Below are 27,749 nucleotides of genomic sequence, written 5' to 3'. Positions count from 1 at the left end.
TTCATTTAGAAATGTTTCTATTTCCCCATTTTTCTTTTATTTGTCTTCTTCACCCTTTTACACCCTAGTTCTAGCCTCAGTTTTACCCAAAGTTGATTTGAATTACACCAGATTGCAGCAAGCAGAGAAGGAGCTGATGGAATCTGAAGATGAGGACAAGAAATACCTACAAGAATGTCAGAGTAAATCCGACAGTCTGCAGAAACAAATCTCCCAAAAGGAGAAACAGCTGTGAGTATTTCACTCTTGGAAACAAATACTTCAATTAACTTAATTCCCACTCCACCCACGTTTTTTTTTTTTTACCAATATTAGTAGAACACTTATACTTTCATTTATTTAATGATGCCAATTAGATTTTGGATATTTCTCCTTAAAAAATAAAGAAGTTAGGAAACTTAGTTATGATAAAACTTATGATTTCACTCCCTTTATTGGTTAGAGAGCACTTTCAACTGTCTTGCTATCTTCTTGCTCAAGGAGAGTTTTATTATTTATGCTGTTGTTTAACATTAATCTGATAGCCATTATGTTTCTAGGAAACTGAGTAGAACATCTCCAAGGAATGTATAATATCAAAGAACATGTTTTCTTAGAACATTTTTTTTAGTACTTCATATGATAGCTTTGTATATCACCAAATAGGAAGATGTCAGTGTATGTCACTGAGTTGAAAAAAAGCAAATTGCAGACACTATACTAAGTATAATTCCATTTTTAAATAAAATTAAAACCATAAATACATGTATATTTACATATATGTAGGAAAAAATTTAAAGAATAAAGAATTTAAAAAATGATTATATAGAGAAGTGAGGGCAGATTGACAGGGGTTTTTTCTGTTTTACTTTTTTTTGTGTGTGTGTGTGTATTTTTTTGTTGTTATCATTAATATACAATTATATGAGCAACATTGTGGTTACTAGATTCCCCCCATTATCAAGTCCCCACCACATACGCCATTACAGTCACTGTCCATCAGTGTAGTAAGATGCTATAGAGTCACTACGTGTCTTCTCTGTGTTATACTGCCTTCCCCATGCCCCCCTCCACATTATTTGTGCTAATCATAATGCCCCTTTTACCACTTATCCCTCCCTTCCCACCCATCCTCCCCAGTCCCTTTCCCTTTGGTAACTGTTAGTCCATTCTTAGGTTCTGTGAGTCTGCTGCTGTTTTTTTATTTATTTTTATTTTATTATTATTATTTTTTTGGTATCATTAATCTACAGTTATACGAGGAACATTATGCTTACTAGACACCCCCCATCACCAAATCCCCCCCACATACCCCGTTACAGTCTCTGTCCATCAGCGTAGTAAGATGCTATAGAGTCACTACTTGTCTTCTCTGTGTTGTACAGTCCTCCCCGTGCCCCCAACATCATTATACATGCTAATCATAATGCCCCTTACTCCCCCCCCCCAGCCTTATCCTTCACTTCCCACCCATCCAACCCTGTCCCTTTCTCTTTAGTAACTGTTAGTCCATTCTTGGGTTCTGTGAGTCTGCTGCTGTTTTGCTCCTTCAGTTTTTGCTTTGTTCCTATACTCCACAGAGGAGTGAAATCATTTGATACTTGCCTTTTTCCACCTGGCTTATTTCACCGAGCATAATACCCTCTAGTTCCATCCATGTTGTTGCAAATGGTAGGATTTGTTCTCTTCTTATGGCTGAATAATATTCCATTGTGTATATGTACATCTTCTTTATCCATTCATCTACTGATGGACACTTAGGTTGCTTCCATTTCTTGGCTATTGTAAATAGTGCTGTGATAAACATAGGGGTGCATATGTCTTTTTCAAACTGGAGTGCTGCATCCTTAGGGTAAATTCCTAGGAGTGGAATTCCTGGGTCAAATGGTATTTCTATTTTGAGCTTTTTGAGGAACCTCCATACTGCTTTCCACAATGGTTGAACTAATTTACATTCCCACCAGCAGTGTAGAAGGGTTCCCCTTTCTCCACATCCTCGCCAACATTTGTTGTTGTTTGTCTTTTGGATGGTGGCCATCCTAACTCGTGTGAGGTGGTCTTGCCAATGGGTTTTAACCCCGGGCAAGTTTGCTATGGATTCAATGTGACTGAAGAAAATGACAGTAAAACGTTCTTGGGGTGAAAGGGTTAAACACAACTTTATTTCCAGGTGGCAGGTCAGTCAGTAGAGTCCCATTCACTCAGAGCAAGTCTGCATGCAGCAAGCCGGTCTCTGCCTCTGGGCCCCTCTGTCTGCACAGCCATCCTCTGGACCTCTCTGCCTGCACAGCTGTCCCACACAGCCGTCCTCTGGGACTCTCTGCACAGTCTTCCCACACAGCTGTCCTCTGGGACTCTGCACAGTTGTCCCACACAGCTGTCCTCTGGACCTCTCTGCACAGTCATCCTGCACAGCCGTCCTCTGGGCCTCTCTGCACAGTCATCCTGCACAGCCGTCCTCTGGGCCTCTGTCCTTGGCGCTGCCACCACTCCAGCCTCTGCTCTGCTCCCCTGCAGCCATGCAGCCATGCCACCATGTCATGCCCAGAGCACTGGGCGGAGCTCTTTATATAGAGTGAACAGCCATGTATTTACCCACAGGTGTGCAGTGGGCTAGTCAACCAGGGCCAGGTGAGAATCCTGGCCACAAGAACTCTCATTTTATCCACAAAGGTGATATCTCATTGTGGTTTTTATTTGCACTTCTCTGATGATTAGCAATGTGGAGCATCTTTTCACATGCCTATTGGCCATCTGAATTTCTTCTTTGGAGAAGTGTCTGTTCAGATCCTCTGCCCATACTTTAATTGGGTTATTTGCTTTTTGTTTGTTGAGGTGCATGAGCCCTTTGTATATTTTGGATGTCAGCCCCTTACTGAATATGTCATTTATGAATATATTCTCCCATCCTGGAGGATGCCCTTTTGTTCTACTGGTGGTGTCCTTTGCTGTACAGAAGATTTTTAGTTTGATATAGTCCCACTTGTTCATTTTTGCTTCTGTTTCCCTTGCCTGTGGAGATATGTACACGAAGAAGTTGTTCATGTTTATATTCAAGTGAGTTTTGGCTATGTTTTCTTCTAAGAGTTTTATGGTTTCATGACTTACATTCAGGTCTTTGATCCATTTCAAGTTTACTTTTGTGTGTGGAGTTAGAGAGTAATCCAATTTCATTCTCTTACAAGTAGCTGTCCAGTTTTGCCTACACCAGCTGTTGAAGAGGCTGTCATTTCCCCATTGTATGTCCATGGCTCCTTTATCGTATATTAATTGACCATATATGCTTGGGTTAATATCTGAACTCTCTATTCTGTTCCCCTGGTCTGTGGCTCTGTTCTTGTGCCAGTACCAAATTGTCTTGATTACTGTGGCTTTGTACTAGAGCTTGAAATTGGCAAGTGATATCCCTCCTGCTTTATTCTTCCTTCTCAGGACTGCTTTGGCTATTTGGGATCTTTTATGGTTCCATATGAATTTTTGAACTATTTGTTCCAGTTTGTTGAAGAATGCTGTTGGTCTTTTGATAGGCATTGCATTGAATCTGTAGATTGCTTTAGGCAGGATGGCCATTTTGACAATATTAATTCTTCCTAGCCAAAAGCATGGGATGAGTTTCCATTTGTTAGTGTCCTCTTTAATTTCTCATAAGAGTGTCTTATAGTTTTCAGGGTATAGGTCTTTCACTTCCTAGGTTAGGTTTATTCCTAGGTATTTTATTCTTTTTGATGCAATTGTGAATAGAATTGTTTTCCTGATTTCTCTTTCTGCTAGTACATCGTTATTGTATAGGAATGCAACAGATTTCTGCATATTAATGTTGTATTCTGTAACTTTGCTGAATTCAGATACTAGTTGTAATAGTTTTGGAGTAGATTCTTTAGGGTTTTTTATATACAATATCATGTCATCTGCAAACAGTGGCAGTTTGACTTCTTCCTTACCAATCTGGATGCCTTTTATTTCTTTGTGTTGTCTGATTGCTGTGGCAAGGACCTCCAGTTCTGTGTTATATAAAAGTGGGGAGAGTGCGCATCCTTCTTTTGTTCCCAATCTAAGGAGAAAAGCTTTCAGCTTCTTGCTGTTAAGTATGATGTTGGCTGTGGGTTTGTCATATATGGCCTTTATTATGTTGAGGTACTGGCCCTCCATACCCATTTTGTTGAGAGTTTTTATCATGAATGGATGTTGAATTTTGTTGAATGCTTTTTCAGCATCTATGGAGATGATCATGTGGTTTTTGTCCTTCTTCTTGTTGATGTGGGTGGATAATGGTGATGGATTTTCAAATGTTGTACCATCCTTGCATACTGGAATGAATCCCACCTGATCATGGTGTATGGTAGTCTTGATGTATTTTTGAATTCAGTTTGCTAATATTTTGTTGAGTATTTTTGAATCTATGCTCATCAGAGATATTGGTCTGTAGCTTTCTTTTTTTGTGGTGTCTTTGCTGGTTTTGGTATTAGAGTGATGCTGGCTTCATATAATGAGTTTGGAAGTATTCCTTCCTCTTCAAATTTTTGGAAAACTAAGGAGAATGGGTATTATGTCTTCTCTAAATGTCTGGTAAAATTCGTTGGTGAATCCATCTAGCCATGGGAGTTTTGTTCTTGGATAGTTTTTTGATTACCAATTCAATTTCGTTGCTGGTAATTGGTCTGTTTAGATTTTCTGTTTCTTCCTGAGTCTGTCTTGGAAGGTTGTATTTTCCCAGGAAGTTGTCCATTTCTTCTAGGTTTTGCAGTTTGTTAGCATATAGATTCTGATAGTATTCTCGAATAATTATTTGTATTTCTGTGGGGTCCGTTGTGAGTTTTCCTTTCTCATTTCTGATTCTGTTCATGTGTGTAGATTCTCTTTTTCTCAATAAGTCTGGCTTGGGGTTTTTCCATTTTGTTTATTTTCTCAAAGAGTCTGCTCTTGGTTTCATTAATTTTTTCTATTGTTTTATTCTGCTCAATTTTATTTATTTCTTCTCTGATCTTTAGTATATCCCTCCTTCTGCTGACTTTGGGCCTCATTTGTTCTTCTTTTTTCCAGTTTCAATAATTGTGAGTTTAGACTATTCATTTGGGATTGTTTTTCCTTCTTTAAATAGGCCTGGATTGCTATGTACTTTCCTCTTAGAACTGTCTTTGCTGCATCTCACAGAAGTTGGGGCATTGTGTTGTTGTTTTGATTTGTCTCCATATATTGCTTGATCTCTGTTTTAATTTGGTTATTGATCCATTGATTATTTAGGAGCATGTTGTTAAGCCTCCATGTGTTTGTGAGCCTTTTTGTTTTCTTTGTACAATTTATTTCTAGTTTTATACCTTTGTGATCTGAGAAGTTGGTTGGTAGAATTTCAATGTTTTTGAATTTACTGAGGCTCTTTTTGTGGTCTAGTATGTGTTCTATTCTGGAAAATGTTCCATGTGCACTTGAGAAGAATGTGTATCCTGCTGCTTTTGGGTATAGAGTTTCGTAGATGTCTGTTAGGTCCATCTCTTCTAGTGTGTTGTTCAGTGCCTCTGTGTCCTTACTTATTTTCTGTCTGGTGTATCTGTCCTTTGGAGTGAGTGGTGTGTTGAAGTCTCCTAAAATGAATGCATTGCATTCTATTTCCTCCTTTAATTCTGTTAGTATTGTTTCATATATGTCGGTGCTCCTGTGTTGGGTGCAAAGATATTTATAATGGTTATATCCTCTTGTTTTACTGACCCCTTTATCATTATGTAATGTCCTTCTTTGTTGCTTATTACTTTCTTTGTTTTGAAGTCTATTTTCTCTGATACAAGTACTGCAACACCTGCTCTTTTCTACCTATTGTTTGCATGAAATATCTTTTTCTATCTCTTCACTTTTTCTCTGTGTATGTCTTTGGGTTTGAAGTGAGTATCTTATAGGCAGCATATAGATGGGTCTTGCCTTTTTATCCATTCTGTAACTCTTTGTCTTTTGATTGGTGCATACGGACCATTTACATTTAGGGTGATTATCAATAGATATGTACTTATTGCTATTGCAGGCTTTGAATTCGTGGTTACCAAAGGTTCAAGGGCAGCTTCTTTACTATCTAAATGTGTAACTTAACTCACTTATTATGGTATTATAAACACAGTCTGATGATATTTTATTTGTCTCCCTTCTTTTTCTTCCTCCTCCACTCTGTATATGTTAGGTGTTTTATTCTGTACTCTTTTGTGTTTCCCTTGACTGAATTTGTGTTTACTTGATTTTATTTTGCATTTAGTTGGTATTTGGTTGGTCTACTTTTTTTGCTGTGATTTTATTTCCTCTGGTGACAGCTATTTAGCCTTAGGCATACTTCCATCTAGAGCAGTTCCTTTAAAATACACTGTAGAGATGGTTTGTGGGAGGTAAATTTCCTCAACTTTTGCTTTTCTGGAATTGTTTAAACCCTCCTTCAAATTTAAAACATAGTCTTGCTGGATAGAGTATTCTTGGTTCAAGGCCCTTCTTTTTCATTTCATTGAATATATGATGCCATTTCCTTCCAGCCTGTAAAGTTTCTTCTGAGAAGTCTGATGTTAGCTTGATGGGTTTTCCTTTGTAGGTGACCTTTTTCCTCTCTCTGGCTGCCTTTAATACTCTGTCCTTATCTTTGATTTTCGCAGTTTTAATTATTATATGTCTTGATGTTGTCCTCCTTGGGTCCCTTGTGTTGGGAGATCGGTGGGTTTCCATGGTCTCAGAGACTATTTCCTTCCTAAGATTGTGGAAGTCTTCACCAATTACTTCTTCAAACACACTTTCTATCCCTTTTTCTCTCTCTTCTTCTTCTGGTACCCCTATAATGCGAGTATTGTTCCGTTTGTATTGGTTAAACATTTCTCTTAATATTCTTTCATTCCGAGAGATCCTGTTTTCTCTCTCTGCCTCAGCTTTTCTGTGTTTCTGTTCTCTGATTTCTATTCCATTAACAGTCTCTTCCACTTCATCCAGTCTGCTCTTCAGGTCTTCCATTGTTTGTTTCATTTGTTATCTCCCTCCTGAATTCATCCCTTAGCTCTTGAATATTTCTCTGTATCTCCATCAGCATGCTTATGACTTTTATTTTGAATTATTTTTCAGGAAGATTGGTGATTTAAGTCTCACCAAGCCCTCTGTCTGGTGTTTGAGGGATTTTAGACTTTACAAGGGTCTTCTGCCTTTTCATGGCAATGGGAGTGGTTGCTGGTGAGTGGCACATGTGTCACCTGGGAGAACAAAGTCCCTTACTGCTTGCTGGTCACCTTGCCTGTCTCTGCTGTTTGTGCTGTTTAACTTCACACAGGGAGCAGTCTCTGGGTTAATCCCCTGAGCTGTGGGCGGGGCGGCCCTCCGGATGGCCTAGGGCACTATCGGGTTGCAGGCAAGTGTCATGTGTTCTGCTGTAAGAAGAAAGCCCCTTCGTGCTTCCTGGACTCTGTGCCCATGTCCACTGTCTGTGCCAGTCTACTGTGTGCAGGGACCAGTCTCTGAGTTAATCCCTGAGCTGCCATGGGCAGGACATCTCTTGGGGTGGCCCAGAGCACTGGTGGGGTTGCAGGCAACGATTTATGTTCTGCTGTGAGAACAAAGCCCCTTTGTGCCTCTCAGACTCTGTGCCAGTCTCCACTGTCTGTGCCAGTCAACCATGCACAGGGAGCAGCCTCTGGGTTTGGGCTGGTTAGCCACACACAAGGAGAAGCCTCTGTGTTAAGCTGTTTGGTTGCTGTAGGTGGGGCTGCTCCCTGGCTTCCGCAGCAATGGCGGTTCAGCTGGTTTGCTTGCAGTACTGATGGGGGAAGGAATGGCAGCCTGCTAATTGCTGTGATGGGGTTCAGTGCTGCTCTGACACCCAGGAGTTAGGGCACCTGAAGTTCCTTAATGTTCCTAGCCTGCTGGGCTGAGTGTGCCAGAGCGATTTAAACACTTGTCCCTTTAAGACTTTTAATGCGCCTGCTTTTCTTATGTCTCAGGGCAGCCAGCTGGGGGAACCTGTTCACAATCTTAATCTCGCATTTTGCTTTTCTGCTCCTCTAATATCAAGTGCACCATGCAATGTGTGTCTGTGATCCCAGTTCAGATTACTAGGGCTGGTTATTTAGCAGTCCTGTGCTTCCATTCCCTCCCCACTCTGATTCTTTTCCTCCTGCCGCTGAGCTGGGGTTGGAGGAGTGCTCAGGTCCCTCCGTGTCATGGCTTTGTATCTTACCCTTTTCCGTGAGATGTTGGGTTCTCACAGATGTAGCCTGGCTCATGTACTGTGTCTTGTGGTTATTCTTTTAGGAATAGTTGTATTTGCTGTATTTTCAAAATATATATGGTATCGGGAGGAGATTTACGCCACCCTACTCATGCCTCCATCTTGAGAGTATGTTTTACTTTTTAAACATCAGTATTTTTTTTCCCTGTAAATATGTACCACTTTTATTATTAAAATAAGAGAACAATAGGAAATAGTTATGTTATGTTTAACAAATAATTAAATGAGACCACATGCTATTTATGATACATAACTTGCTAAGCGCCTTTAGATGCATTGTTGAGATGTTAAGTTCTTCTCTTTATTCGCTGCTTCTGCCTAGTAGTCTGTCAGTTTTTGAGAGATTTGAAATATCTACATTTTTTGTGGATTTATTTATATCTACTTTTAATTCTGTTAGTTTGCTTCTTGTATTCTGAAGTTCTGTTGTGTGGTGTCTACACATTCAGGACTGCTGTGTCTTCTTGGTGAATTGACCTTTTTATCATTATATAGTATACCTTTTGTCTCTGGTAATTTTCTTTGCTCTATAGTCTACTTTATCTGATACTAATATAGCCATTCCTTTTTTCTATTGATTAATGTTTTCATTTAGTAAAGATTGTATTTTTCTATTTTTTTACTTTCAACCTAATCTTTATTTTTATTGAAGTATCATTTATGTACAGTCTTATATTGGTTTCAAATATACAACATAGTGGTTCAACAGTTACCCATATTATTAAACCCTTACCTCCACTAGTGCGGTTACCATGTATCAACACAGGAAGATGTTACAGAATCAATGACTATATTCTCCATGCTGTACTACCATCCCCATGACCAACTTATATTATGACTGAGAATTTTTGTGTCCCTTTATCCCTTCCCACCTAACCATGCCCACCCCTCCCCCATCGAAACAATTAGTCACTTCTCAGTGTTTATGAGTCTACTGCTATTTTGTTCTTTCTGTTTTCTTTGTTTGTGTACTCCACAAATAAGTGAAATCATATGGTATTTGTCTTTCTCTGCCTGGCTTATTTCACTGAGCATAATACCCTCTAGATTCATCCATGTTGTTGAAAATGGCAGGATTTCTTTTCTTTTAATGGCTGAATAATATTGCACTGTGTATATGTACCTTATCTTCTTTATCCATTCATTTGTTGATAGACACCTAGGTTACTTCCCTATTTTTGCTATTGCAAATAGTGCAGCAATAAATATCTTTGTGCATTTGTCTTTCTGAATCAGGGATCTTGTTTTCTTTGGGTAAATTCCTAGAGGTGGAATTACTGGGTCAAGTGGTATTTCTGATTTTAGTTTTTTGAGGAACTTTCCATATTGCTTTCCACAGCAGTTGCACCAATTTACATTCCCACCAACAGTGTAACAGGGTTCCCATTTCTCTGCATCCTTGCCAGCATTCATTATTTCTTGTCTTTTGGATGTTGTCCATCCTAACTGGTGTGAGGTGATACCTGACTGTGGTTTTAATTTGCATTTCCCTGATGATTAGCAATGTGGAGCATCTTCTCATGTGCCTGTTGGCTATCTGAATTTTTTCTTTGGAGAAGTGTCTGTTCAGATCCTCTGCCCATTTTAAAATCAGGTTATTTCTTGTTTGGGTGTTAAGATATATGAGTTCTGTATGTATTTTGGATGTTAATCCCTTATCAGGTATGTCATTTATGAATATATTGTCCCTTACTGTAAGATGCCTTTTCTGATGATGGTGTTCTTTGCTGTACAGAAGTTTTTAGTTTGATGTAGTCCCACTTGTTCATTTTTTATTTTGCCTCCCTTGGCTGCGGAGATGTGTCCAGGAAAAAATTGCTCATACTTGTATTCGAGGGATTTTTGCCTATGTTTTCTTCTAAGAGTTTTATGGTTTCATGTCTTACATTCAGGTCTTTGATCCATTTTGAGTTTACTTTTGTATATGGGGTTAGGCAGTAGTCCTGTTTCATTCTCTTGAATGTAGCCGTCCAGTTTTCCCAGCACCATTTGTTGAAGAGAAAGTCTTTTCCCCATCATATATTCGTGGTTCTTTTAGCATATGTTAATTGACCATATATACATTGGTTTATGTCTGGGCTCTCTATTCTGTTCCATTGATCTATGGGTCTGTTCTTGTGCCAGTACCATACTGTTTTGATTACTGTAGCTTTGTAGTATAGCTAGAAGTCAGGGAGCGTAATCCCCCCAGCTTTGTTCTTTCTCAGGATTACTTTGTCTACTTGGGGTCTTTTGTGGTTCCGTATGAATTTAAGGATTACTTGCTCTAGTTCATTGAAAAATGCTGTTGCTATTTTGATAGTGATTGCATTGAGTCTGTAAATTGTTTTGGGTAGAATGGCCATTTTGACAATATTAATTCTTCTTATCCATGGGCATAGGATAGATTTCTATTTATTTGTGTCTTCTTTAATTTCTCTTATGAGTGTCTTGTAGTTTTCAGAGTACACATCTTTCACTTCCTTGGTTAGGTTTATTCCTAGGTATTTTATTCTTTTTGATGCAATTGTGAATGGAATTGTTTTCCTGATTTCTCTTTCTGCTAGTTCATCGTTAGTGTATAGGAATGCAACATATTTCTGTGTATTAATTTTGTATCCTGCAACTTTGCCTGATCCAGTTATTAGTTCTAAGAATTTTTTGGTGGAATCTTTAGGGCTTTTTATGTATAATATGTCATCTTCAAATAGTGACAGAAACTTCTTCCTTACCAATTTGGATGACTTTTATCTCTTTGTGTTGTTTGATTGCCATGGCTCGGACCTCCAGTGCTATGCTGAATAAAAGTGGGCATCCTTGTCTTGTTCCTGGTCTCAGAGGAAAAGATTTCAGCTTTTCACCATTAGTCTGTTAGCTGTGGGCTTGTCAGGTATAGCCTTTATTATGTTGAGGTACATAACTTCTACACCCATTTTTTTGAAAGTTTTTATTATGAATCGATGTTGAATTTTGTTAGATGCATCTTCAGCATTTATTGAGATGATCATGTGTTTTTTATCTTTCTCTTTGTTAATGTGGTGTGTGATATTGATTGATTTACAAATATACTGTCCTTGAATCCCTGTAAGAAACCCAACTTGGTTGTGATGGATGATCCTTTTAATGTATTTTTGAATTTGGTTTACTAATATTTTGTTGAGGATTTTTATATCTATGTTCATCAGAGGTACTGGTCCAAAATTTTCTTGTAGTATTTTTGTCTGGTTTTGGTATTGGAGTAATGCTTGCCTCATAGAATGATTTTGGACATTTCCCTCCTCTTCCACTTTTTGTAATACTTTAAGAAGGATGGATGGGTATTAGATCTTCTTTAAATGTTTGGTAGAATTCAGCTGTGAAGCCATCTTGTTTTGGGGAGTTTTTTGATTACCAATTCAATTTCATTGCTGGTAATTGGTCTGTTCAGATTTTCTGTTTTTCCTCCTGGATCAATCTTGGAAGATTGTCTTTTTCTAGAAATTTGTGCATTTATTGTAGGTTGTCCAGTTTACTGGCATATAATATTTCATAGTATTCTCTAATAATTCTTTGTATTTCTGTGGGATCCATTGTGACTATTCCTTCTTCATTTCTGATTTTGTTTATGTGTGTACTCTCTCTTTTTTTTTTGGTAAGTTTGGCAAGGGTTTACCTATTTTGTTTATTTTCTCAAAAATCAGCTCTTAGTTTCATTAATTTTTATGTTTTATTCTTGTCTATGTTATTTATTTCTGCTTTGATCTTTATTATGTCCTTCTACTAACTTTGGGTTTCATTTGTTGTTCTTTTTCTAATTTTTCTAATTGTGAGTTTAGACTGTTTATTTGGGATTGTTTTTGTTTCTTGATGTAGGCCTGTATTGCTATGTACTTTCCTCTTAGAACTGCCTTGCAGCATCCCACAGTTTGAGTTGTTGAGTTGTTCATTTTTTTCTGTGTATTCCTTTGTTTCTATTTTAATTTGTTCATTGATGCATTGACTATTTAGAAGCATGTTGTTTAGCCTCCATGTATTTGCAGGCTTTTTTGTTTTATTTGTGTAATTTATTTTTAGTTTCATACCATTGTTGTCTGAGATCAACAATGTCTGCTTGATAGAATTTTAATCTTTTTTAATTTATTGAGGCTCTTTTTGTTGCCTGATATGTGATCTGTTCTGGAGGACAATCCATGTACACCTGAGAAAAATGTGTATCCTCCTGCTTTTGGATGGAGTGTTCTGTAGGTATCTGTTAAGTCCATCTGTTTAATGTATTGTTCAGTGCCTGTTCTCTTATTTATCTTCTGTCTGATTGATCTATTAATGTGTGTGGTGTGTTAAAGTCTCCTAAAGTGAATGTGTTGCAGTCTTTTCCCCCTTTAATTTTATTTATGTCCTTATCTCATTTTACTTTCTTTGTTTTGAAATCTATTTGTCTGATATAAGTATTGTGCTTCTGCTTTTTCTCCCTATTATTTGCGTGAAACCTCTTTTTCCATCTCTTCACTTTTAGCCTGTGTATGTCTTTGGGTCTGAAAGGAGTCTCTTGTAGGCAGCATATAATAGATGGGTCTTGTTTCTTTATCCATTCTGCCACTCTGTGTGTTTTGATTGGTAAATTCAGTCCACTTACATTTAAGGTAATTGTTGATAGGTATGTACCTAATTTCATTAATTGTTTTCTGGTTGATTTTATAGCTTCTCTCTGTTCCTTTCTTCCTTTCTTATACTCTTGTGATTTGATGGTAGTGTTTGATTGGATTCCTCTTTTTTATTCTTTTGTGTATTTATTATAAGCTTTAGGTTTGTGTTTACTGTAGGATTCAACTATTGCTCTTGAATATATAACAGTCTATATTAAGTTGATGATTGCCCTATTTCAAACATAATCTAAAAGTACTTTTTTCTTCTTCTTTCTCCATACTTTATATATTAGATGTCATAATCTGCACTTTTTGTGTATCCCTTGACTGATTTTGTATATAGTTGGTTTTGCTACTTTTGTTTTAATTTCATAGTTGCTTGGTAATTATTTGGTATACTACCTTTACTGTGGGTTTATTTTCTTTCTTTTTGTTTTAGTGAAATGTCATTGATATACAATCCTATGTTGGTTTCAAATATACAACACAGCTGTTCAACAGTTACCCATATAAATAAATCCTCACTCCCTCTAGTGTGGTTGTTATCTATCAACATAATAAGATGTTACAGAATCATTAACTATATTCTCCATGCTGTACTACCATCCCCATGACCAACTTCTATTGTGATTGTGAATTATTGTGCCCCTTTTCCCCCTTCCCCTCCCCTACCTTTCCCAGCCTGCCTGCTTCGGTAAACCACTAGTTCCTTCTCAATGTCTATGCATCTACTGCTATTTTCTTCCTTTTACTTTGTTTTTATAATCCACTATAGGTTTATTTTCACTGGTGAAAACTATTTAGCCTTGGGAATGTTTCCATCTATAGCATTCCCTTTAACATATCCTGTAATGTTGGTTTAAGGGTTATAAATTCCTTGAGCCTTTGTTTATTTGGTAATTTTTTAATCTACTTTAAATTTGAATGATAATCTTGCTTGGTAGAGAATTCTTAGTTGGGGGTCCTTCTGTTTCAGTACAAATACTGAAATATTCAAATATTTCATGCCACTCCCTTTTGGCCTGTAAAGTTTCTGCTGATAGCCTGATGGGATTTCTCTTATAAGTAATCTTTTTTCTCTCTCCAGCTGTTTTCAGTACTCTCTCCTTACTCTAATCTTTGTCATTTAATTTTTATATGTCTTGGTGTTGTCTTCCTGGGGTTTCTTTTGTTAGGGGCTCTCTGTACATCTGTGACCTGAGTGTCTATTTTCTTTCCCAGACTAGGGAGGTTTTCAGCAATTATTTCTTCACAGAGACTTTCTACTCCTTTTTCTCTCTCTCTTTCTTCTGGGACCCTTAGTAAATGAGAATATTGTTTCATTTGTAGTTGTCACACAGCTCTCTTAGCATCCTCTCATTTCTACAGATTCTTTTTTCTCTGTGTTCCTCAGCCTCATTGTTTCCCAGTTCTCCAATTTCCACCTCATTGATTGTCTCTTCTACTTGGAGCAGTGTGTTTTTATTCCCTCCATTGTATTTTTCATTTCAGATATAGTATTCTTCACTCTGATTGCCTCTTTGTCAACTCTCTTTGTGGAAGCCCTCCCTGAGATCTTCAGTACTTTCCTGCAGATCAATGAGCATATTTATAACTTTTACTTTGAAATATTTATTAAGAATATTGGTGATCTCCATTTCATTTAGTTCATTCTGGTGTCTTATCCTGTAGTTTTGTTCGTAACATACTCCTTTGCCTTCTAATTTTGTCAGGGTTCTGTGTTAGTTCCAATGTATTACATGGATCTGCTATGCTTCCTAGTCTAGAGAGTAGTAACTTTATGAAGAAGGCATCCTGTGGTGCCCAGAAACTCAAGACCATTTACTTTCCAGTGCCTGGTTCTCGTTTGGGGCTGAGCCCCAGTTGCTGTTGGTGGGCAGTCAGTGGGGACGCCTTTCTGTTTGCTGGCAGCGATCTCAGTCTGCTGCAGCTGGCAGTTTGCCTTGGCCGGCCATCTGTGACCAGAGCAGTGGCTTCTGCTGCTATTGTTGTGGGTGAAACCACCTTCTGTCTGCCTGCAGCAGTGATGGGGATGCAGGGTTAACGGGTGGACAGGGTTGTTGTGCAGCTCTGGGGTGGGCCCCATGCTGGGTGTGCAGCTGCTGCAGTCAGTCACAGGGCGCCCTCTGGTGGTGGTGATGCATGCAGTACCTTATTTGACTGCCTGCGGGGAGGAAGAAGCTCTCAAGCTGTTTCCTGCAGGCGCCTCCCCAGCTGGGCTGGTACAAGACCTAGAAAGCTGGAGAGCTTTCCTCTACCTGCCACGCAGCAAAGTCTGATGCTGTTGGACCAAGTGGGCTGGTGTGCTGGTGGTGAGCAGGGAAGCATGTCAGGGCTGAAGTGCCAGCAAGTGGGGAATGGAGCATCTGGGGCTCCTCAGGCTGAGAGAGGGCTGGGCAATATTGTTCAACAGCTGTTTATCCTGTGGAGAGAACTCTGTCCTGTCCTTGCCTGTCTGGCCCTCCTCCCACTGCTGGCAAATCTTGCAAACTTCTACCTCTGCTTTGGGTCTCAGTGGACGGGTAGGGTGTGCCTGTCCTTCACAAGTGGCTGGAGTCTCAGCCTCCCAGAGTGTTCTGCTCTCCCTGCTGTCCAGTTCCACTAATCTCCAGAACCCAATGTAGTATGGACTGGTGCTCCTGGAGCCGATCTCTGGTGCCATGTGTGTAGAGTCTATATGAAGTTGATGATTGCCCTATTTTATACATAATCTAAAAGTACTTTTTCTTCTTCTTTCTCCTCCATACTTTATATATTAGATGTCATAATCTGCACTTTTATGCATCCAAGTTGGGTAGAACCCCAGGACAATCCTGGATGGGATGGAGAAGGGTTTGTAACAACTGGGCAGGGATTGAAATCTATGCTTTCTATTCAGTCTCTACTGATACTGTGAAGAGGGGGAGTGATGTCTTGTTACCAGCAAGTGGAAGTGGAAGTCCAGGCTTCGCCCTTGGTCCCTGCAGACACCATCCTGGAGGAGATAAGGAGAGGTGCCTCATTACAGGGATAAGTGTGGCAATCTGGGCTCCTCTCTTGGCCTTCATCTAAGTGAAGGGGAGAGTGAGATATGCCTCCTTAGTGATGTATGGGGCCAGGTTGTCCATCTGGCCTCCAGTAAATACCATACAGGGAGCTGGGGAGAGACACCTCATACTGCCTGGTGGTGGTGAAAGTCTAGGCTCCCTACTTAGCCTTCTCTGATACCACCACAATGGGGATTGGGTTTGGGGAGAGATACCTTATTATTGCCAGGTGAGGGTGGAAATCTAGGCTCCCCACTTGTCCTTTGCTCACAGTGTGGGGGTGGGGAGGTATGTTTTTTTCCTCTGGTATTTTGCTGGAATAGAGCATTTATTGTCAAAAAGGTTTGTATTATGTTAGGCTGCCTCTTCACAGCTCTTTGGCAAGAGAGAGCAGACTTTTCTTGGGGCTTTTTTCTCTCTGCCCATTGTTGTTTGGTGGGCTTCTTCAACACCCAGTCTGAGCCAATAGGAGGCAAAAAGGAGCCCCAGGGACCTCATCACCATGTCACTAATTGAGTCCTGGGGTTCCTAGTCAGTCTGCTTTCTTTTCTTCCACTTTCAGAATCTTCTTATGTTTATTTACTTATAATGTTCAGGGTTTTTAACTGTACTTATTTGGAGAGATAGGTAGAAATGTGTTTACTTCATGTTGCCCAGAATCAGAATTCTAAGTTCCTATTAGTGTAGCACAAAAATAACATTTTGAGAAGTTGGTCTGTAGAATAAGACTTTAGGTCAGGGAATATTACCTTGATTGAAAACTTAGGTCTTTGTACATTGTGAAGCTAAAACCTACCCCCCAAAACAAAACTACTCAACAAACAACAATGTTCTTTTAATTTTAAGACTTTCATAAAAAGAAAGCCAGCACTTTCAGGGCTCTCTTGGCGACAAAAATCACAAAGAACATTTAAGTTATCAAGTTTATTAATGGTGCCAAGGGTTTTGTTGTTGAAGTCCCTGTGCCTTGCCAAGTGAAAAGCATGAAAAGCAAGACTGGGACACTTTGCCAATCTCTAGAATACAATCTTGAAACTCTTAGAAGAGTAGGTAAGAGAAATCTGATATTCATCATTGATGCAGCTATTTGATCCCTGCCCAAAGGAAAACCCAAATAATGGTATAGGAACCTGACCCTTCCCTATAGGGCTAACTAACCTACTCAGTAATATTTGGGTACAGGTGCAGAGAGATGCTTGTTTTTGCTGAAACCATGAAATTTTGGTTTCTTAGTTGTGTCTTAGTTGATATCATTTTGGTAGACCATGAACATGTTAACAATTTTGAGATCAGGGGCTCCCTGATGATGCAGAAGCGTTGGAACTGTTTCTATAGAAATGGGCAGTTGAGACTTTATCCAAGAAAAACAATTTTCATTTTTTCCCCTTAAAATGGAAATAACTGATCTCTGATTAGGAAAATATCACATGATTTTGGTCAAATACGAAAATGTGGAAATATGTGAAGAAAATAAAAATAAAAATTTAAATTTGTAAATAAAATTAGAGATAACCCTTTTAAAAAAACATATTTGTGAATCTCATTGTTACATTTGTGCATAGATATTTTTATGTTTTTTAGGAAGAGGATCAAGCTACGTGTTCTTTATCTTGTTTATTGTATTTACATTATAGACATTGTATCATATCAATTAATATAGGTCTGCACCATCACATCACAGTTAATCTAAAGGAATCCTTTACCATGAAAAAACTGTGCTGTATTGTTTGAGTTTGTGTATCTTTGATTACTGTGATAGACTTTTGCATTTCTTTATTTTGTGAATTGCCAGTTTGTGTCATTTTTTTTCCTCTGGGGTGTTCAGCTTTTTAATATTTATTTGTAAGAGCTCTTTATGTATTTACTCTGGGTCTTTCACATAGAGTGAAAATATTTTCTAAGTTGTTTATTTTTAAACCTTGTTAAAAGTGTTTTTTTTTTTTTTCCATTTAGACATTTAAATTTTTATATGGTTATATTTTTCCCTTTTTTTCTTTATGGTTTCTTCCTTTAGTGGTCAACATGTGTTTTCACAATATATTTGTTTATGATAACTTAAAAACTCCTTTGCTTTTTTCACTTAGACTTTTATGATTCTAGACAATGAGGCCATTCAACAAGGCACTGTGTACTTTGGTTACTTCAGTGTTAGTAACATACCCTGTCCCTCTGTATTCCTCTTAAGTTTGTAGTTAAACTATCCACAATATTGAGCTATAAATTCCATTTTGAGGTACCTTTTCAATCTGACTTATAAAATCTAAAGTTTACTTCACTGAAAAATAATGTGGCTGTGGATAGAAATGCTAACTTTATGAGGAAACAATGAAAATAATCAAAATATTAAAATAATGTAATACTGTTTTCTCAGTATTATGATATAATATTGCAAATAAAATGTAATGTATTAGAAACTGTAGCATTATTAATAAATGCCTCAATTGTTATATTTACTTATGAATAATAATTATCAAAATGATTTTTTTTTTTGGTTATACTAAAATATGAGTATTACTACTTTTGTTTTGTTAGCTAGCATCTGTTGTTAGAATGATGAAATAGTGATTTCAAATGTGAACTGGCATTTCCAGGCAGTGTGGATTTTCCTCCCATGATCTCTTGGTCTTATATCTGCCCCATAATTGGTCAGCTTCCAAAGTAATCTGCAAAGTAGCACTTTGTGCCAGGGCTGAGTTTCCTGTTACTGATGTTAAATTGATTGTTTGCTGTAATTCTTATGTTAGAACAATACTTTTCATGAATTTGTTGTAAAATTTTTGACAGGCAGAGAAACAGAAATAATTAAAACCCCACATTTTTTTCCTTGGTTCTACTCCCAAGATGTAACTAGTTTCAATAGGTATACCCTTCCAGGTGTTTTCTGTGCTTATACAGCATTCACGTTTGCAGATTTACTAAGTGACATAAATAGTTGTTTAGTAAGGAGTTTTTGTGGTTGGCAAGTAAACTGATACTTTGGGATCAGAAAATACTGTCTTGCTGAACTTGTTTACCAAAAAATATTTATGAAAGTACCTGAAGACATGCATTATGAAGGTGAATGTAATCAGCCAAAAAGATGCTCTTATTAAAGAATACATACAACTCTCATGTGAGAAATAGCACTGAGCTTCTGTGTATTATTTGTCATTCAAGGGTGCAGCTGGAAACTGATTTGAAGATTGAGAAGGAATGGAGGCAGACTCTGCAGGAAGACCTTCAAAAGGAAAAAGATGCTTTATCTCTTCTTAGAAATGAGACCCAACAAATCATTAGTCTTAAAAAAGTAAATGGTGGTAAAACTTTAAAAATTACATCTTGATGAAAGTTATTTAAAAAGAGAATCAAATATAATTTACATTTATACTAAGGAAACCAAATATACTAGTCACCTTTAAAAACAGGAGTTTGAATGAATGGTAGAACAGCTGTGAAAGAGCTTTGCACATACAGTTCTGTTTTTTATTTAAAAAGCCAAAGGATGTATTCCTAATTAATGTACACAATGTGGAGTTTCTTATTTCTCTGAAATTGCATTTTCTGTCTTGTTGTTTTGAAGGAGTTTCTTAACATCCAGGATGAAAATCGGCAGTTGAAAAAAATATATCATGAACAGGAGCAAGCTCTTGAAGAACTTGGCAACAAACTTAGCGAGTAATTTCTCTTTTTTCCTTGATCTAAGTAATGACTTTTATAAAGGTGTGAGTGTGCCAAACATTTCAATTAGGCAGAAAAGTTTAAATATACAGGAGAAAAAAATGAACTATTAAAGAAAAACAAAACTAAGCAAAAACTGTAAAGTAAGATGTGATTGGATTTTGTTAAAAGTTATGTTCATTTTATTAGATCTTAGCTCTAAACATTTTCCAGTAGATGAAAGCTAAGACTCTAGTTTAATTCCCTCAAATCAGAGAATTCAGTAGTTCACTTTTGTGGTTCCATATGAATTTTAGAATATATTTTTCTCAGAAAAAGAGATGCCAAATTTTCAAAATATCTGGAGAGATCTTTTTCAGACTGTTGTGAGAAGGCTCCAGCATTGTGAGAAACAGAGTGTTTTATTCCAACTGGAGTTAGGGTATAATTACATGGTTGGTTCTGTAGTAGGGCAGTGTCACTTTAAAGGGTTCCTTTAAAGACAAGAAGGAGAAATGGTGTTTTCTTTTTCTCATATTTTCCTTCTTGTTCTGTTTGGTCCGTGTTTTGGATTAGCAGCTTGATTTGTATCTGAGGTAAGCTCTGGAAGGTTTAATTTAGTACGGAATGTACCACTGCCACATATAAAAAAAAACCATGCCATTTTTTAAAATATAGAAAAGTAAAAGTAGAAAAGCTAAAATGACCCATAATCCTATCATCTGTATAAATCTTGATGTCTTACATGGTTAGAAAATTCAAATTTCACAAAAAGATATACAATAAACAGTTGCCTCCCTCTTCCCAAGTATCAATCCTTAAAGTTAGCTAAGCTCAGAATAAATCTGTGTGTGATCATCTTGTTATATATATATATTCTGTAAAAATTGAACTCAACAGATATCGTACAAATGGAGACTTACTTGCTAAAGGCGGGACTCCATTAAGAAGTCTTGACCATTTCCAAGGGCATAGAAAAGAGGAGTTCAATAATACCACAAAAGGAAATATTCTCTTAAAAAGATAAAGCTGTTTTTGTTTCTACAAATTCAAAGAACAATGTGCATTGTGATTCTGACCAGCAAGATTTTGATTCTAATCTGGCATCTACTTATTGAGTACTTTGACCTATGGTAAGTGCTTATTAACTTATTTCCCATTTATTCACTTGACAAATACTTACTGAGCTCCTACAGTGTGCCAGGGACTATTCTAAATGCTAGGAACACAACAGTGTACCATCCCCACAACAAAAAATATATTCACATTTATTAAGATCATAAACTTTAAACAGATTAGAATAGTGAAAAAAAGAATATGTATTATTTTTCACCCATCTCCCACTAAATACTAGAGACTATTTAGTTGCATTAAAGGCATGACCATCTGAATGTTCAGATAGCTAAATTCACACTTTTGTTTTTAACTTTTTCCTTTAGTCCAATTGTTTCTCAGATTTTAGTTTGTATGAAAATTACTGTTCATAGTATTTACTCAACAATCTGTACTGAAATTTATGGGCTATTTAAAGAATTCTCAAGGATTATTCTGACTACTAAATTTTTCCCATTATACTACTGACTGTATACCTAATCTCTGTGTAACTCCACTGTATGCATGTTGCTCTGAAGTTTGTGAGTTTTGTTTGTCTCTGCCTGAGAATATGCATGGAAGCTATTCCATATTGTACATAGATATTCCATAGGATGGATGTGCTATTAATTTAAGCTGTTCCTATTTTTTTCTTTTATAAACAGTGCTGCTGCGAACATCCCTGTATGTGTATATTGATGTATCTTGACATATATATATACTTTTGATATCATTAATCCACAATTACATGAGCAACATTATGGTCACTAGACGCCCCCCATTATCAAGTCTCCACCACATACGCCATTACAGTCACTGTCCATCAGTGTAGTAAGATGCTGTAGAATCACTATTTGCCTTCTCTGTATTGTACAGACTTCCCTGTGCCCGTGCCCCTACATTATGTATGCTAATCATAATGCCCCTTTTTCCTCCTTATCCCTCCCTTCCCACACATCCTCCCCAGTCTCTTTCCCTTTGGTAACTGTTAGTCCATTCTTGGATTCTGTGAGTCTGCTGCTGTTTTGTTCCTTCAGTTTTTGCTTTGTTCTTATACTCCACAGAGGAGTGAAATCATTTGATACTTGCCTTTTTCGCCTGGCTTATTTCACTGAACATAATACCCTCTAGCTCCATCTATGTTGTTGCAAATGGTAGGATTTGTTTTCTTCTTATGGCTGAATAATATACCATTGTGTATATGTACCACATCTTCTTTATCCATTCGTCTACTGATGGACACTTAGGTTGCTTCCATTTCTTGGCTATTGTAAATAGTGCTGTGATAAACATAGGGGTGCATCTGTCTTTTTCAAACTGGGCTGCTGCATTCTTAGGGTAAATTCCTAGGAGTGGAATTCCTGGGTCAAATGGTATTTCTATTTTGAGTTTTTTGAGGTATCTCCATACTGCTTTCCACAATTGTTGAACTAATTTACATTCTCATCAGCAGTGTAGAAGGGTTCCCCTTTCTCCACATCCTCGCCAACATCTGTTGTTGTTTGTCTTTTGGATGGTGGCCATCCTAACTGGTGTGAGGTGGTATCTCATTGTGGTTTTAATTTGCATTTCTCTGAAGGTTAACGATGTGGAGCATCTTTTCATGTGTCTGTTGGCCATCTGAATTTCTTCTTTGGAGAACTGTCTATTCAGCTCCTCTGCCCATTTTTTAATTGGATTATTGCTTTTTGTTTGTTGAGGTGCGAGAGCTCAATATGTTTGGATGTCAACCCTTTATCGGATCTGTCATTTATGAATATATTCTCCCATACTGTAGGATGCCTTTTTGTTCTCTTGATGGTGTCCTTTGCGTTACAGAAGCTTTTCAACTTGATATAGTTCCACTTGTTCATTTTTGCTTTTGTTTCCCTTGCCTGGGGAGATATGTTCATGAAAAAGTTGCTCATGTTTATGTCCAAGAGATTTTTGCCTGTGTTTTTTCCTAAGAGTTTTATGGTTTCATGACTTACATTCAGGTCTTCGATCCATTTCAAATCTACTTTTGTGTATGGGGTTAGACAATTATCCAGTTTTATTCTCTTGCATGTAGCTGTACAGTTTTGCCAACACCCGCTATTGAAGAGGCTGTCATTTCTCCATTGTATATCCATGGCTCCTTTATCATATATTAATTGACCATATATGCTTGGGTTAATATCTGAACTCTCTATTCTGTTCCATTGGTCTATGGGTCTGTTCTTGTGGCAGTACCAAATTGTCTTGATTACTGTGGCTTTGTACTAGAGCTTGAGGTTGGGAAACGAGATCCCCCCTGCTTTACTCTTCCTTCTCAGGATTGCTTTGGCTCTTCGGGGTCTTCTGTGGTTACATATGAATTTTAGAACTATTTGTTCCAGTTCGTTGAAGAATGCTGTTGGTATTTTGATAGGCATTGCATAGAATCTGTAGATTGCTTTAGGCAGGATGGCCATTTTGACAATATTAATTCTTCCTAGTCAAGAACATGGGATGAGTTTCCATTTGTTAGTGTCCTCTTTAATTTCTCTTAAGAGTGTCTTGTAGTTTTCAGGGTATAGGTCTTTCACTTCCTTGGTTAGGTTTATTCCTAGGTATTTTATTCTTTTTGATGCAATTGTGAATGGAATTGTTTTCCTGATTTCTCTTTCTGCTAGTTCATCATTAGTGTATAGGAAAGCCACAGATTTCTGTATATTAATTTTGTATCCTGCAACATTGCTGAATTCAGATATTATTTCTAGTAGTTTTGGGGTGAAGTCTTTAGGGTTTTTTATGTATAATATCATGTCATCTGCAAATAGTGACAGTTTGACTTCTTCCTTATCAATCTGGATGCTTTCTATTTCTTTATTTTGTCTGATTGCCATGGCTAGGACCTCCAGTACTATGTTGAATAAAAGTGGGGAGAGTGGGCATCCCTGTCTTGTTCCCGATCTTAGGTGAAAAGCTTTCAGCTTCTCGCTGTTAAGTATGATGTTGGCTGTGGGTTTGTCCTATATGGCCTTTATTATGTTGAGGTACTTGCACTTTATACCCATTTTGTTGAGAGTTTTTATCATGAATGGATGTTGAATTTTGTTGAATGCTTTTTCAGCATCTATGGAGATGAACAAGTGGTTTTTGTCCTTCTTTTTGTTGATGTGGTGGATGATGTTGATGGATTTTCAAATGTTGTACCATCCTTGCATCCCTGGAATAAATCCCCCTTGATCATGGTGTATGATCCTCTTGATGTGTTTTTGAATTCTGTTTGGTAATATTTTGTTGAGTATTTTTGCATCTATGTTCATCAGGGATATTGGTTTGTAATTTTCTTTTTTGGTGGGTCTTTGCCTGGTTTTGGTATTAGGGTGATGTTGGTTTCATAGAATGAGTTTGGAAATAATTCCCTCCACTTCTATTTTTTGGAAAACTTTAAGGAGAATGGGTATTATGTCTTCTCTAAATTCTGAAAAAATTCAGCGGTGAATCCATCTGGTATGGGGATTTTGTTCTTGGATAGTTTTTTGATTACCAATTCAATTTCTTTTTTTTTTTTTTTTTTTTTAATAATTATTTTTTTTTTATTGAAGGGTAGTTGACACACAGTATTACATTACATGAGTTTCAAGTGTACAACACAGTGGTAGAACATTTATATACATAATTCTAGGTTCCAGCTATCACCCTACCAGGCTGTTACAATATCTTGAGTATATTCCTTATGCTATACATTACATCCCGGTTACTAATTTATTTTACCATTGGAAGTCTGTCCTTCTTTTTTTTTTTTTTTTTTTTTTTGTGAGGGCATCTCTCATATTTATTGATCAAATGGTTGTTAACGACAATAAAATTCTGTATAGGGGAGTCAATGCTCAATGCACAATCATTATTCCACCCCAAGCCTAATTTTTGTCAGTCTCCAATCTTCTGAGGCATAACAAACAAGTTTTTACATGTAGAACAAATTCTTACATAATGAATAAGTTACATAGTGAACAGTACAAGGGCAGTCATCACAGAAACTCTCGGTTTTTCTCATGCATTATGAACTATAAACAGTCAGTTCAAATATGAATACTCATTTGGTTTTTATACTTGATTTATATGTGGATACCACATTTCTCTCTTTATTATTATTATTTTTAATAAAATGCTGAAGTGGTAGGTAGATACAAGATAAAGGTAGAAAACATAGTTTAGTGTTGTAAGAGAGCACATGTAGATGATCAGGTGTGTGCCTGTAGACTATGTGTTAATCCAAGCTAGACCAGGGCAATAAAACATCCACGTATGCAGAAGATTTCTCTCAGAACGGGGGGGTGAGGTTCTAAGCCTCACCTCTGTTGATCCCCAATTTCTCACCTGATGGCCCCCCTGCGACTGTGCCTGTCTTAGGTTGTTCCTCCCTTGAGGAATCTTACCCATCTCTGGCTAACCAGTCATCTTCCGGGGCCATACAGGGAAATGTGAAGTTGGTAAGTGAGAGAGAAGCCTTATTGTTTGAAAAAGTTAGCTTTTTACTTCTTTGCATATTTATGCCCTGTGGCTTCTATGCCCAGCATTTGTCTTGAGGTATCTTTACCACTTGGAAGAATTATGATACTCGGTAAATTTGATATTAGGCACGAATTCTATTTAAGGGTTGTAATTAGGAAGGAAGAAGAAAAGCTATAGAAGTAGCAGGCGGAAGAAAACATGGGAAGATTGATTATTTCTTTGATATATCTTCTTGTAGAGTAACTTCAGCATGTATAGGTTTTAAGCTACTACTTAAATTGCACACACACATTAACATAATAGGAGTATAGTTACATAACCAAAGCATATCTGTAATTACCAGCCATCTGCAGTGAAACCAAGAAAACCAGTTAGGCACCTTAGGCATTTGTGAAAACTTATCTATGATATGGTGGATATTGTCCAACTGAACTTGAACAGTCTGAGAGAAATCAGACAAATTAAAACAACCCATTCCTGGGGACTGTTCACATGCCATATGTTCTTTTAACAGTAAATAGTTTGTAGTTGTAAGACTTTGGAGCGCTACAATTTGCACTTCTCCAAATTCTTGGTTGAGTTCCAACAGTATAGATCCAGTCCAATTTTGTTGTTTTACTGTATGCACAGGCCAGCTTAGATATCTCCTTCCTCATTCCCATGGCAAGTCCAGGAACTGGTGGGATGGGTGCATCTACAGCTGTAGCAGTGCGTGGATCTTTGTTGGGGTTTTTTGATGATCATCTTCTGGCATGAGTCTTCCAGAGAGTGCAGATGTTGGAAGTTCTTTTTCATATCGTATCTTAGTTCATTTTCGGGGTAGCCCAATTAGGCTTTGATCCTCTGTATAAACACAAACAGACCCTTTGCCTACACTTTTATATGCCCTTTATACCCTTGTGTAGAACTCGTTGGAGGTTACCACACAGGAACTGCCCTTTTTTTTTTTTTTTTTTTTTTTTGCTATCACTAATCTACACTTACATGACGAATATTATGTTTACTAGGCTCTCCCCTATACCAGGTCTCCCCTATAAACCCCTTTACAGTCACTGTCCATCAGCATAGCAAAATGTTGTAGAATCACTACTTGCCTTCTCTGTGTTGTACAGCCCTCCCTTTTCTCCTACCCCCCCATGCATGTTAATCTTAATACCCCCTTACTTCTTCCCCCCTTATCCCTCCCTACCCACCCATCCTCCCCAGTCCCTTTCCCTTTGGTACCTGTTAGTCCATTCTTGAGTTCTGTGATTCTGCTGCTGTTTTGTTCCTTCAGTTTTTCCTTTGTTCTTATATTCCACAGATAAGTGAAATCATTTGGTATTTCTCTTTCTCCGCTTGGCTTGTTTCACTGAGCATAATACCCTCCAGCTCCATCCATGTTGCTGCAAATGATTGGATTTGCCCTTTTCTTATAGCTGAGTAGTATTCCATTGTGTATATGTACCACATCTTCTTTATCCATTCATCTATTGATGGACCTTTAGGTTGCTTCCAATTCTTGGCTATTGTAAATAGTGCTGCAATAAACATAGGGGTGCATCTGTCTTTCTCAAACTTGATTGCTGCGTTCTTAGGGTAAATTCCTAGGAGTGGAATTCCTGGGTCAAATGGTAAGTCTGTTTTGAGCATTTTGATGTACCTCCATACTGCTTTCCACAATGGTTGAACTAACTTACATTCCCACCAGCAGTGTAGGAGGGTTCCCCTTTCTCCACAGCCTCGCCAACATTTGTTGTTGTTTGTCTTTTGGATGGCAGCCATCCTTACTGGTGTGAGGTGATACCTCATTGTAGTTTTAATTTGCATTTCTCTGATAATTAGCGATGTGGAGCATCTTTTCATGTGTCTGTTGGCCATCTGTATTTCTTTTTTGGAGAACTGTCTGTTCAGTTCCTCTGCCCATTTTTTAATTGGGTTATTTGTTTTTTGTTTGTTGAGGCGTGAGAGCTCCTTATATATTCTGGACGTCAAGCCTTTATCGGATGTGTCATTTTCAAATATATTCTCCCATACTGTAGGGATCCTTCTTGTTCTATTGATGGTGTCTTTTGCTGTACAGAAGCTTTTCAGCTTAATATAGTCCCACTTACTCATTTTTGCTGTTGTTTTCCTTGCCCGGGGAGATATGTTCAAGAAGAGGTCACTCATGTTTATGTCTAAGAGGTTTGTGCCTATGTTTTCTTCCAAGAGTTTAATGGTTTCATGGCTTACATTCAGGTCTTTGATCCATTTTGAGTTTACTTTTGTATATGGGGTTAGACAATGGTCCAGTTTCATTCTCCTACATGTAGCTGTCCAGTTTTGCCAGCACCACCTGTTGAAGAGACTGTCATTTCGCCATTGTATGTCCATGGCTCCTTTATCAAATATTAATTGACCATATATGTCTGGGTTAATGTCTGGATTCTCTAGTCTGTTCCATTGGTCTGTGGCTCTGCTCTTGTGCCAGTACCAAATTGTCTTGATTACTATGGCTTTATAGTAGAGCTTGAAGTTGGGGAGTGAGATCCCCCCTACTTTATTCTTCTTTCTCAGGATTGCTTTGGCTGTTCGGGGTCTTTGGTGTTTCCATATGAATTTTTGAATTATTTGTTCCAGTTCATTGAAGAATGTTGCTGGTAGTTTCATAGGGATTGCATCAAATCTGTATATTGCTTTGGGCAGGATGGCCATTTTGACGATATTAATTCTTCCTAGCCACGAGCATGGGATGAGTTT

General features: G+C 37.7%; 1 protein-coding gene across 9 annotated transcripts in view; it reads left to right on the top strand.

Moving 5' to 3' along the window:
* The window catches only part of RUFY2 (RUN and FYVE domain containing 2), a 70,980-nt gene that overhangs the window by 29,408 nt on the left and 13,823 nt on the right, over positions 1-27,749 (top strand). For 7 of the 9 annotated variants that reach the window (XM_057505917.1, XM_057505921.1, XM_036923966.2 and 4 more), the window contains 3 exons: positions 112-231; positions 18,996-19,125; positions 19,399-19,493. In XM_057505917.1, coding sequence (XP_057361900.1) covers positions 112-231; positions 18,996-19,125; positions 19,399-19,493 — 345 coding nt within the window. Of the gene's footprint in view, positions 1-68; positions 232-18,995; positions 19,126-19,398; positions 19,494-20,375; positions 20,609-27,749 lie in introns of those variants that run through there. The other 2 variants (XR_005032396.2, XR_005032397.2) reach the window with 2 other exon arrangements.

The sequence above is a fragment of the Manis pentadactyla genome, chromosome 8 (assembly GCF_030020395.1).
Source record: "Manis pentadactyla isolate mManPen7 chromosome 8, mManPen7.hap1, whole genome shotgun sequence".
NCBI classification, from domain to species: domain Eukaryota; kingdom Metazoa; phylum Chordata; class Mammalia; order Pholidota; family Manidae; genus Manis; species Manis pentadactyla.
The sequence above is the reverse complement of the archived record's forward strand: the minus strand, read 5'-3'. Positions and strand labels throughout refer to the sequence as shown.